Raw genomic sequence first — 12,389 nt, 5'->3', positions numbered from 1 at the left:
ATAAATAAGTTTAATATAAATATGTATGTGTGGATGTGGATACTGATATGTAAATGTTTATCTAGGTGATGGACGTCCAGGTGACTCAGCTGTGGTTCTCGGGCAAGGAAATGATACGCGGCAAGAAGTTGAGAGATTATTTGGGCGCGAATGAGAAGACGAAGATTGTCGTCAAGCTCCAGAAGCGCGGCTCCGGTAAGCCGGCGCGTGAACCTCTAATGAATGATGACCAGCGCAGGGAATTTATGATGCACGCTTATCGACGACAGGAAGAAATGAAGGTAAGTTTTTTATCTATCCTATGCGGGTGATACGGATTTTGGTCGGTTGGTATAGAAGGAATTTTGTTGCAATTTCCAATGAAATTTTTTTCATTGAATTTCCGTAGTCTGATTGAAAATGTGTTTGGAAATTCCGAAATTCAGATTAAAATTGCGGGAAATTTTCGTATCTCATATTTCCAAATTTTTTTTTTAAACAGAATTTAATAAAAAAAATTTTTAATTTATGGAAAAAGAAAATTTTCCGAAATTTTTGAAAATAGTCAATTTTCTTAACGAGAAGTTAGAAAATACCAAGTTTTTCTTTTTACTTCTCCAAAAAAAAATTTACTCAATGAAATTATCTCCCAAATTTTTATGAAATTTAAAAAACGCACTAAATACTAGTCTATTTTATTTTCAATTGAAGTATAAAAAAAAAAATCTCGTGAATAAAAAGCAAAAGTTAACTTTATCGAGCCGCAAAAAATTGTGATAACAGATAAGATGATTGATAAGGTGAAAATTGAAACCAAGGGTAAAAAATACAATAAAAGTTACGTGAGTTGAGTAAATAATAAAAGTTTGTGACAAACGAAAGTAAGAACACAAGAGCAGCATCGATTATTTAAAAATTTTCCAACGGAAAGTAGCACGCTTTTTATCGATCCCTCTGTCCTGAAACGGCAGCTATATCTAGGATAGTAGATTACAGAAACATGTTTTACTGTAGTCGGCCTCTAATTTATGAATCCAACTACAAACTATTAATAACATCAACATTGAACCATACCATTGTTTGGTTTATTATCTTTATTCTTGTCATATATTTTTATTAGCGTCGCAGAAAATATTACAAGTATTAAATGATACAAGCAATCCATATTCTACAATGTAATTATAATTATTATTTTAATCGATTACCTGTTAAATGAAGTCTAAAAATAAAAGCTAAGTAGTGAATTAACATTTAAATTAAATGGTAGACATACTCGTAACTTAGTTTTATATTCATCAAAATTGTCTACTACTTTCATTGATAGTTTAATCGTGTGGCCATTTTTATCTCTTCTATTCATTTTGTACAAAAATTATATCATTGATCAGCCCACAATCATATCAAGACTTTAGTCTACTGATGATTTCGTTCAAATTTGTACGTTTGTTACAAAAAAAGGAAAAAAGTTATAAATTAAGTGGCAGGTGTTGAGATCGATTTCATACGAGGCCTCATTAGACCATACGTGATACATTTATTAATTATTATTATTATCATGGTAATTCTTAACGCTGAATATGGACAAATTTACATACGTACACAAGAAAGTATAGATTAAATCAATGGAAGAAGGCACATAGATTACAGTGAATATTTTTATCATTTTTTTTTTTTTTAATATAAATTTAAATTAACACAAGTTAACTTAATATTTTATCTTCAAACATATATCGACATCCTCAGTAGAAAACTTTTGAATTTTTCGCATCCTTAAATTTTTGGCGCCTAAAATGATAACTTTGACTTTAAATATTTGAAATATTTTGTAATTTTGGAAAACATTAACTATAAGAACTGCTAATAGTACTCAGAAAAAAAATATTTCTTGCTTTAAGAAAGTTTTTGTTTCCAATTCATAATTTGAAAAATTTATTAAGACAACTAAAAATTTTTCGCGCCAAAAAATCCATTTTTTCTGTGTTCATATAAAAAAAATATTTTTATATGAATTTCGATCAGTAAATTTTTTATTGAAGACGCCGATATGCATAATTGATATTGATTCAGTATAGTTGTGATTTGTCATAATTACATATAATTTATTTAACAGTATTTATAAATTACTGTGGGTAAATTACCAATTCTGGACACTGGGGGACTGATTACTATTTGGGCACTAATAATTTTGATAAATTTATTTATACAATGTATGAAAAACATCACTGATGTTCGCATCGTATTGAACGATACCAATTGCACATAATAGTAGCAATAAATATTGTATAAGTAAAAAGTAGCGTCCAAAACTGGTGCTTCTACCCTGTATAGACATTCAAAAATTTATTAACAATATAAATCTTATATATATAAATGTTTAATTGTTATAGTACACGAGTCAGTTGAATTGATAAATATTTTACTGGAACAATTGATAGGCCACAAAAATGTTTATATTTTTTCATACAAATATTAATATGAATTACAATGTTAATATTATTAAATCGTAAACGGTATCTCATACATTTTTTATTACAATTCCCAGATAAAATTTTAATGAACTTGTATATCATAATTTTTTAAAAACTAATTATTTTTTAGCGTGTATATTTTTTTATCAAACCGATAAAATATTAATCGACCTAATTACGATTTAATAATGCGAGAATATTAGCGTATAAAATTTTACGACGGTTTGAATTATTTTAATATTTTTTGATAATCATCATTATTATTATTATGTATATAATATATATATATATATATATTAAAATTTGAATATGCTGACGTAAATTGTCAGTAAAAATGCAATTTCATAAATCGGTGCATCAAAAGCCAGCCGTAATCGAGCATATCTTCTACATTTATACTTATTGCGGATATATATAGAATTGATAAATATATGCACGTATCTAGTGACCGGAATAAGGAATAAAAATTGATTACTATGAAATATTGGACAAGGTGAAGTTGTGTAAAGACTTTTTCAATTTTCTTCAACTCACTCTGTCTCTTTCTCTCTTTTCCTCTCGCTCTTATATATTTCTTTGCCGGCGTATTTACTATTGATATTTACTTTTCTTGGATAATATTTTTTTAATTTCCGCAAATAGAATAAAAAGGCATCGCGGTTACGTAAATATCAAAGTTAAGCTTTATTGGCCCCAGGGAGCTAAAATATATATAATTACATTCATATTTTTTATAATAATAATGATATTTTATTGAGGAAAGATAAAATACGCTTCCTAAATTTAATATCCTGCAATCGCATTTTAAAAAATTAAAATTTTATTTGTAATTAAAAATAAATCTCATAAATTTTTAAATTTTCATTTTCGCAAATAAAAAATTACTTAATAAATTTATGAAATACATTTGACATTTAATTCAAAAAGGTTTTCATATATTTCATTATATTTATAAGCCACAAAATAAAAATGTTTATCGTCCCTCTAATTTAAGTTTACGACTCATGCCGTTATTTTATCTTCCAAGACTTTCTTGAGATCACGCGAACCTTTTATGACAAAAGCTAAAGAAATAAAAATTACTTTTTAGGAAGTTATTTTACTTTTCCTCAATAATTAAAGTTAAATATCGCATAAATTTTTGTAATAAATGAGGAAGACACCACTCGATCTCAACGCGATATTAATGCAAATTAATAAAACTACTTTATTATTATTATTGTGAATAAAATCTGATGCTAGCGTAAAGTATTTTTAGACTAAAGTGCACTCTAACTACTCAGATCTTTTTCTTCCTTCCCTCCCACACACTCTAAACACAGGGAGAAAAGTTTTATGAACACCAACTTAATTAATCAATCAATAAACTCACTAATTACTTAAAGCATTAATTTTAAATCAATAAAAAAATACAAAATTAATGTTTTAGTTAAAAAAAAAAAATTATTTATAAAAAAATTAGTCAATCTGCGCGTGACAGAATTTTTCTACTCCCGATTCAAAATTGGCTTTATTAAAATACCCGCGGAAAAAATAAATGTGAAAAAATATTCTTATATATTTGATATATTTTTATCACGACTAATATATGAAAATACTTGCTATTTTTCCCCTCCGTTATTTCGCGCGGCATTCAAAAATTCGGTACCTGTAAAGTTTTTGCTAAGGGCGTAATTAAATATTTTATTTTATTTATTGATGACAATAATAAATAAAATAAGTTGTGAGCCTTCAACCACCGACATTTAATTATAAATTGCAGAGTATTGTTTCAATAGTTAACTTGTCATTTATTATTATTAAATGCCAGGAGCGTACGCTCATACAAAGTTTCGTTGGTAATCGATTATTAATTTAGTCGTTATATCGCGTACGATGTACAGCGAGGGAGTAACAGAAGCCGACAAAGCTAAATGCCAATAGGTCAAGTCAAACGACGGCCTATAGCTTCTGTAGTTAATAATCGATTATTGATTTTAAATTTCTTTAAGATTCTTTTAAGTTTCAGCTTAATGTTATTAGATAGAGGGTGGGCAAAATGGAACCGACGAGGAAATAATACATGTGTGCATTTCAATACGGCGAATCTTTTTTTTTTTTTTTTTTTTTTACCAAATTTCTAGTTCCTAGAAAAGAATCTTTTCTCCGGGAGGACAAATCGAACCACTTTCAAAAAATGACTATCATAAAATTTTTTGTATCGAGTATAAGTAAAAAAAAAAGATTTACAATATTGTTAGTAAATAAAAATGCCGAAAAAAAATTGAAAAGAAATTGTTGACTCTCAAAATTTATAAAAAAAAGTTTTTACCCAATTTTTAGGGTAATCCATTTTGTCTGTCCAGTTACGTTTTGCCCGCCCTTCTTTTATATTTGTATATATATATTTATATATATGTAACTTTGTTCAAAAGTTTATCGATAAAGTATTTGAGTTTGAACTTGTAGACTTGTTCTCTCAGACGAATAAATTTATAAAAGTTTAATAAAAAAAAAAAAATAATTTAAGTGAAGAAAAGTTGTATTGTATTGGATTGGGAGTGTTGGCTTAGTTACGTATTCAACAAGAGTCCTCGGCTTCGGTGTCGATCAATGGTAGTTTCTCGTACATTGACGAGTTTATGTTAAGTTTGAATTGCTATAAAGCCATACTGCGTATCTCTGTAGCCGTGGAATTGGCCTGGGTCGTTGATCCCGAGCTGGTTTGGACCAGACCCTCGTCCTCGCCCTCGCGGACCTGTCGCTCGGTGCAGTATCGGCACCGCATCTTTGTGTCGTCGCCGACTTGGACTGAACGTGTTATTATTACCAGTGTCACGAAACTTATTAGAAATAATACTGATGGAACTATTGTTGCTATCAGCAGTTCGGTACGTGTCTTGTTAAGATCGAAACGTGCCACGACGAATGATGAATCATTCTGTAATTTAAATATTTTTTTTTTTTTTATGGGTGACAGGTAAACATTTTTTTTTCATGATTAATTGATAAATATTTCAAATTCGCTTTTTTTTGCTGTCAGTTAATGGAAATTTAAAAAAATAAATATTGACAATTACTCTTTTATGAAAGCAAGGATAGCGGCTCTGTGCAGTTTGATTGTCACCATCACGGCCATGAGTTTGGAGAAAATCGCGGCACTCGCCCTTCAGAGTGTTGACACAGCCCTCGAGATTGATGTAGAGCCGCGAAGTATTGTAGATCGTGAGTGACCGCTGAGAGGGAAGATACGCATTAGTCGGGTCCAAGGGCTTCCCCAGGCTCTTGTCGTAGAGACTCAAGAAGCTCGTCAGGTTCATCCACAGCCCCGGGATCTTCGCCGGCTCGATCGTCGTCCCATTCACGCAGTCCTCCGTCCTGTAGAAAAAATGAATTAAACCATCTGTTTCCATTTTAATTATCCCCCACTCGCTCCACCTTCCGCTCCACTTTTACTTTTCTTTCATTACTCGGCTGTTTTATTTTTTCTACGGACAAATTAAACTCCCACAATTAACTTTTTTCATTTACTTCGTTTTAAATGTAAATTAAAAAAGTTAATTGTCCGGAAAAAATTTTTCTTTTTTTTTTTATTGGATATCTAAAAGTAGAACTCATATCAACGTCTACTCCATGTAAACACTACTTTTACAAGTATAAGTAATCGATCGTATGACTAAGCTTGTTTACTTTTTAGGAGGAGTGTCCCACTAACGCGATAATAATCATCAATAAACTTTTTTTATTCTTATCCTCAATTTCATTCCTCACATAAATTATTCATTTTTTTTTTTTGTGTACAGAAAAAATTGGGCTAATTATGATTTACTAATTTTTACTGTCTAAAAAGGAAAATCAATAGATTTTTTACCGCTCCTAGTTTATTTAGCCGAATACCAGCATATATGCGTATAAAATAAATGTTAATTAAATTTCAAATGTATGTTGGTATTTAATTACAATTAATTGCAGCCACATCTGTACGGACATCAATGTCGAAATTTATATGTACGTTTACGTAAAATATATTTTACGCAATAAAATTAAATGGGTAATTGCGCGGAAGTAACGGCTAACTAATTTTCGGCTGTGAAAAATTTATTTCTATTTATGAGGGAAAATAGAGGCAGTCTCAGCTCGTAGAAAAAGGTTTTGACTCTTTTTCGGGTAATTTTCCAGTCTGTCAATGTTTCATATCAAACATGTTGACCCTAGATCGTTTTTACGTCAATCACAGGGACTGTCGTTCTTCAACCGGCTGTGGAATAAAATTTGAACAAAAAAAGGTTGACATTTAAATTTGAAAATTTTTTTAGTCGGAAATAAGTGAAAGTACTTTTAATTAATATCCAATTTTCCGATAATTTGTCTGAGTAAAAATGAATTAAAAATGGTATTATTATTGATGATGAATAATAAACAATAACCGATACCTGATGACATTTCCCTGGAATTTGACAGCAAAGCAGCTGGCAATAATAGCAGAATCGTTATTAATATCCTCCCAAATTTGAATTGGAGTATCTAGTCGAGTACCGAGGGCATTTCCATTAGCTTTGTTGAGTGCCGATGCACGTGAACATTTAGCCGTAATAATATTATCGTCCTGCATGAGATAGACGTTAATATTGTTTGAATTTATTTTCGGACAGTAGCGGTCGCAGGAGAAGGGCCGCTTTATTTTGGTGCACCTTGAGTTTTGGCAATCAAAGAATCCATTAAGTTTCATGTTATCTTTCTCGCTGTCGACGATAATCCCGTCGGCTTTGTGGTGACACAGCACCAGCTCGCTCATATTTGCACAGTGACCGAGACTGCAATTGAATACACCCGTCAGAGATCCGCACTCGCTACCATTGTTGCAGTTGTATCTCTTCAATTTCAGAAGATTTACCTGCAGAAATAATTTATTTATCTCAATTATCCGCTCTTATTTTAAAACTCAATTAATTTAAATTTGCGTACTAGTACTCGAGTAATTAATTAATTTACTGCTTGTTAAAAGTTCTGTCTTAGACATTAATAAACTAGAGTATAATTGCGCGAGCAAGTGTTTTATCGTATCGGTTAAATGGGAATTCTAGAGCGAGTAAGAGACCGTCAAAGCGACGGTTTCTATGGAAACGGAGGGATGCCCTTCTGGCATTAAACAGCACCCTGGTATTCGTGTATATAAATTATCCTACGTGTGACCTTCATCTTTGTTTTTTTTTTTTTTATAACATATCAATAGAATCCCATATACTCTCGATAAAAAAAAAAAAAAAATATTTTTCTTTTTACAAACTGTCAGGAAAAAAAATGATCAGAGAAAAATTACTTTTCTTTTACAAACTGACAGGAAAAAAAAATTATTAAATTTTTTTTATGAAAAGAAAAATTTAATTTAATTTGTTGTAATTTTTTTTTTGGACAAAAAAAATGTAATTTAGATCTACGTAGGACCTTGAGCTAAAATGAAGTTTGAGAATACTCGAGTAAAAACATTTAGCTGAAAAAGGGCTGGAAAAGCTAAATCTGACCGAAATCACGCAGAAACCATACGATTTTAGTCAAAGAGACCTAAGTTTGACTGAAATCACGACGAAATTCTATTACTCTTTATACAGAGACCGAAAATTGGCCGATAAATTGAATCGGCCTAATTTCGACCAAACTTTTTTTTTTTTTTTTTTTTTAATAAAATTATAGAATTTCAAAAAATTTCAAGCAACTCAATATAAAAGAGAAAATTTTCAAGTTTTCAGTCATTTTCAGGCCTAGGTATTGGTTGAATTTCAGCCTAATTTTGGTCTGGCAAGTTTTCGGTCTAGTGTTCACTCCCTGGGCATTTTCTCAGCCACTTTTTGGCAGAAAAAAAATTGTATAGTTTCTTTGGTTTGAAATTTCTTTAGTCTGAATAGAAAATTCTTACAGATCAATGAAAATCTAAAATTTGAAAAATTAGATCCTAGTTTAGTAAATTTGAATTACTTTTTCTGAGCGCGCATTTTGATTTTAAATTTTTGAGTAGGTGTCGCTTAAAATATAAAACTTACTTGAGGACATGCAATGCTACCAAACTTGGTACAGTTTTCTAGAATTAAATCAGTGCCATTACGTCGGACAGTGGCGTGAATTTGCGGACAGAATCCTGTCGTTTTGGTCAAACACCATTCCCCACAACTCGCCCACGCGCAATAATTTACTAGTGTAGCATTAACTGTTTGGCACATTACGGGTTCAGGATCGATACCTGCGTTAAATGCTCTGCAATTATAAATTATTTTTATTTTTTTTTATTTCCTTCCGGCACACGGAAATTTTTTTTCAAAATTAATATTGACATTTTAAATTTAAAAATTCCCAGGCTCAAATGCAATTAAATAAAAAAAAATCTCTTCTTGAGGAGATTGAAATTAAAATATAAATTAATTAGCACAAACTGGGGGAGCAGAACGTTTGAAAAAAAATAAACTTCCATAGTTTTCAATACAAGTATTCAAAAAAAAAATATAATGCAAATTTATTCACTTTAATATTTAAAATTAAATTTTCTTTCCATTTTATTAAAAGTTTATGAAAAATTTCTTGACTTATTATTTATTACTGACATTTTAAATAAAAAAATTTCTTAGACCTGGAAATCATATTTTTGAAAAAATTCATAATGCAAATTAAATCACATCAAAATTTTAAAAAATTATTTCTGTATGTTTGATAAATTTAATATTTAAAAAATTTTTTATATAAATTTAAGAATATTTATATGCAAAAAATATTTTTACAAGTCGACAAAAAAAAAAAAAAAATAAAATAAAATAAAATAAAATAAAAGTTCTTGTTAATCTAAGCGAATTAGCATGAACATTTGAAATAAAACTTTAAAAAAAATAAATTAATTACACAAGTTTAATTGGTAGATTAAAAAGTTAAATTACCTGTGGGATGGCATATATATAGCGACAGTAAGATAAACCAAAGAAACACAACTTATTACGATAGTGAACTGACAAAAACAAATACCACCACAAATCCTTCGGTCCTGTTCTGGTATCGAACGAGATTTGAATTTTCGGCCCATATTTCAAATGTTTATTTTATTTTTCCTCAAATTTCAAAAACGAACGAATCGTGTTCTACGTCAATGCCAATTATGAAATGCAATTTAAATTCAAACATCCATTTTTTCAGTTATCCGATTAAAAAAGTAAGTATTTTAACTTTTTTCGCTATTTCGTTACAAAACCCATCACATAACAGTCAAATATTCATAATAGTATTCCCCCAGACGAATGTTACGTTCCTCTGTATATTTCTCTAGAGTATCGTATCCCATTTATTATTAAAATAAACATATCCATTCGAATGTATGACACGCGTACTCAAGTATTCATAAGAACTTGACATGTTTCCAGCTAATTCTCAAGTGACTTTCAATTAAACAAAACTTTTTATTTTATAGATCAATGGGTCCGCGTTCGCGTGTTTACTTGTCGTGCAATAAAATAAACAAATATCTTATTAATATATATTTTATCTCAATTTATTAATCCACTTCATAGACATCATTGATTTTTATTTTTTTAATAAATTTCATTGCCAGTAAAATTATTAATTACAATTCGAAAAATTACAATGACATAAATAATAAATTTGAGAAAAAGAATGTGAGGGGGAGAGAAAAGTGCTTGGAAAAATTATCACGTTATTTTATCTGATTAATGTCTACAGTTGATGGAAAAAAAAAAAAAAAAAAAAAAAAAAACAAAGAAATGTAATTATTAAATATTTAATTAGAAAAATTTTTTAAATATCCACAATAGCACAAGACACTGATCTCATTTCCGTCCATCTTTGACGTTTGCTGTACATCACACGACCGAAAAAACGGTCTTTTTTTTTAATTATCTCAATAATTATAATTTTTTAAAATTTATTATTTTTAAAATTTAATTACGCGGGCGCGAGAGAGCACTAGTACGAGAGATTCTTCGCGACTGGAGCTACTGCCGGTTGTTTGAAAACAGAGCTCGGGTGTCTGGGATGTGCGTATCGTGCAGCCGGTTTGATTGTAAATATATGAGTGCGTGCGCGAGCGCACGAGCTTTCAGTCGAGGCTGAGCTTGCGCGGAAGTTCGACTGTTTCCACGCTGGATAAGAATTAAATTTATGTTTGAGTAGTGGACTGCCAGGATACAACTGTGCTGCTGTACAATTGAGATACATACTTTATTTCGGGTAAGACAGCATCTGAAAGGTCACGTACCCCCGAATGTGGTTCAGAGGTCACTCTCCTGAGCTTGGGGGCACGGGCTGAAGAGAGCGCGGCTTCAATCATTTTTGGCTTTCATCTCAATTTTATGACATGATGCTCATTTGATATTTATTTTATTCCGGGTTTCGCTAGAAAACATGGCTGCTTAATTATGAATTATGGAAAAAATTACTCTGCTCTAGAAAATTTTTATATTTTTTTTTGTTTCAACGAAATTATTCATTTTTTTAAATTTACATTTTTCTTCACCCTTGCACAACTCGAACGCGAAGCGGTCGCCATTTAAATAATTTTAGTAGATTACAATTTTTGAAAGATTGAAAAAAAAATTTATTTGAGATTTTAATAAATTTAATTAAACATCGATTATAATTAAAAAATTAAATGTGTCTCATGTTGCAATTAGAAAATTAATTTTTATTTGATGATACATTTAGCCGGATGATTATCAGACTTTTCTACTTGTGCTGATTAAAAAAAATTTTTTAACTTAGTCGAGTAGAAATTTTTATGAAATCTGATATTTAAATTGCTCGGGATATTTATTGCTTTAGACTGAAGTGTTTGTGCTTCAGTTTCGAGTTAATCGGCTTAAATATATAAAGAGATTTAAACTATACTACTCTAGTATTCAGCAAATCATCATCAAGTTTAATAAAAATTTAAATTATTATGAGCGAGGAAATTGGAAAATTTTTAAATATTTTTTGGCATATCGATTTTTGAGTCTTACAATTTTTGCAAAGTGTGAAAAATTTGAAAATGTGTCGTTTAAATTCTGAAGAAATTTTTGGATTTAAAAAGTCATAATAAATTTGCTGAGTTGAGATATATGACAGATAATTAAAAATAAAAGGATAAATTAATAGTCGATGATAATTTTAAACGGAGAAAAAATGTGATAATATATTTAATAAAATTATTATACAATGAGTTATTTACAATAATTTATCCGTAAACGAAAATGATATATTTACAGGTTATTTTTAAAAAACCATAAATAAGTAACAATAAAAGCTGCGAATATTACAATTATTTTATTTATAAATCTCAGTGCCCGCGGCGGTAGTTTCGGGTGCCACGAGCACTTTGCGATTAAAGGCTGATTTAATATCAAGTGCGTCCGAGAAACGAGACATTATCATGACCCTAACTTAACACTAGAGCCAAAAAAATTTTAATAAACTTCGTACTTCGTAGTCTCCTACAATTGCGCGTTACTCATAAAAATATCATTAATTTACTTATTAATTACTCATACATTTATATTTGTATTAATATAAATATTTATTTATTTATATATTTATAAAGTACTTGAATTTATAATAATTATATACTCTATACATGCGGCTTAATCTTTCACTCTAATTTTATTTTTTTACTTCCAAAATATTTATTTATTTGCTTAAATTTTTTTTATCTGAAATATTCATGACAAATTTCGATTAATGCGATATCTTGGCACTAATAACAAAAAAAATATATTCATATATATTTATATATAATTCATATATATTTTTTTAGTAAATAGATTAATTATCAATAATTAAAATTCAAATTGGATCATAATTTTGTTGCGTTAGATAATTTATTAATAGATTGTCAGCAACGTCTAGTTAATTAGGCAGGATAATAATTAACGTTAATTATTAAAACGTCAAACCATGCAATAGTTTTTAAATTAATTAGTTCTCTTATCAATAAAA

The 12,389-nt window shown here is 29.4% G+C and overlaps 2 protein-coding genes across 2 annotated transcripts in view; one reads left to right on the top strand and one right to left on the bottom strand.

Moving 5' to 3' along the window:
- Positions 1-12,389, top strand: part of LOC103569474 (cilia- and flagella-associated protein 298) — a 35,923-nt gene that overhangs the window by 1,610 nt on the left and 21,924 nt on the right. Inside the window, exon 6 of the mRNA XM_008546790.2 lies at positions 66-281. Coding sequence (XP_008545012.1) covers positions 66-281 — 216 coding nt within the window. The remainder of the gene's footprint in view (positions 1-65; positions 282-12,389) is intronic.
- On the bottom strand, positions 5,026-9,818 carry LOC103569478 (uncharacterized). Its single transcript, XM_014441769.1, has 5 exons — positions 9,347-9,818; positions 8,465-8,675; positions 6,860-7,320; positions 5,507-5,804; positions 5,026-5,367 (listed from the first exon to the last, which is right to left on the bottom strand). Exons 1-5 carry the CDS (start codon positions 9,487-9,489, stop codon positions 5,086-5,088), a joined length of 1,395 nt encoding a protein of 464 aa, XP_014297255.1. The 5' UTR covers positions 9,490-9,818; the 3' UTR covers positions 5,026-5,085.

Source organism: Microplitis demolitor, chromosome 7 (genome assembly GCF_026212275.2).
Source record: "Microplitis demolitor isolate Queensland-Clemson2020A chromosome 7, iyMicDemo2.1a, whole genome shotgun sequence".
Taxonomy (NCBI): Eukaryota; Metazoa; Arthropoda; class Insecta; order Hymenoptera; family Braconidae; genus Microplitis; species Microplitis demolitor.
Note: the sequence above shows the minus strand (reverse complement) of the source record. Positions and strands in the feature narration are given on the sequence as shown.

What these genes read in the sequence shown, in the direction of transcription:
- LOC103569478 (XM_014441769.1), bottom strand. Translation starts at nt 9,489, where the DNA reads ATGGGCCGAAAATTCAAATCTCGTTCGATACCAGAACAGGACCGAAGG. An exon ending in GTAGCATTGCATGTCCTCAA is followed by an intron (nt 7,321 to 8,464) that starts GTAAGTTTTATA and finishes TTATTTCTGCAG; the next exon opens with GTAAATCTTCTGAAATTGAA. An exon ending in ATCCTTGCTTTCATAAAAGA is followed by an intron (nt 5,368 to 5,506) that starts GTAATTGTCAAT and finishes TTTAAATTACAG; the next exon opens with AATGATTCATCATTCGTCGT.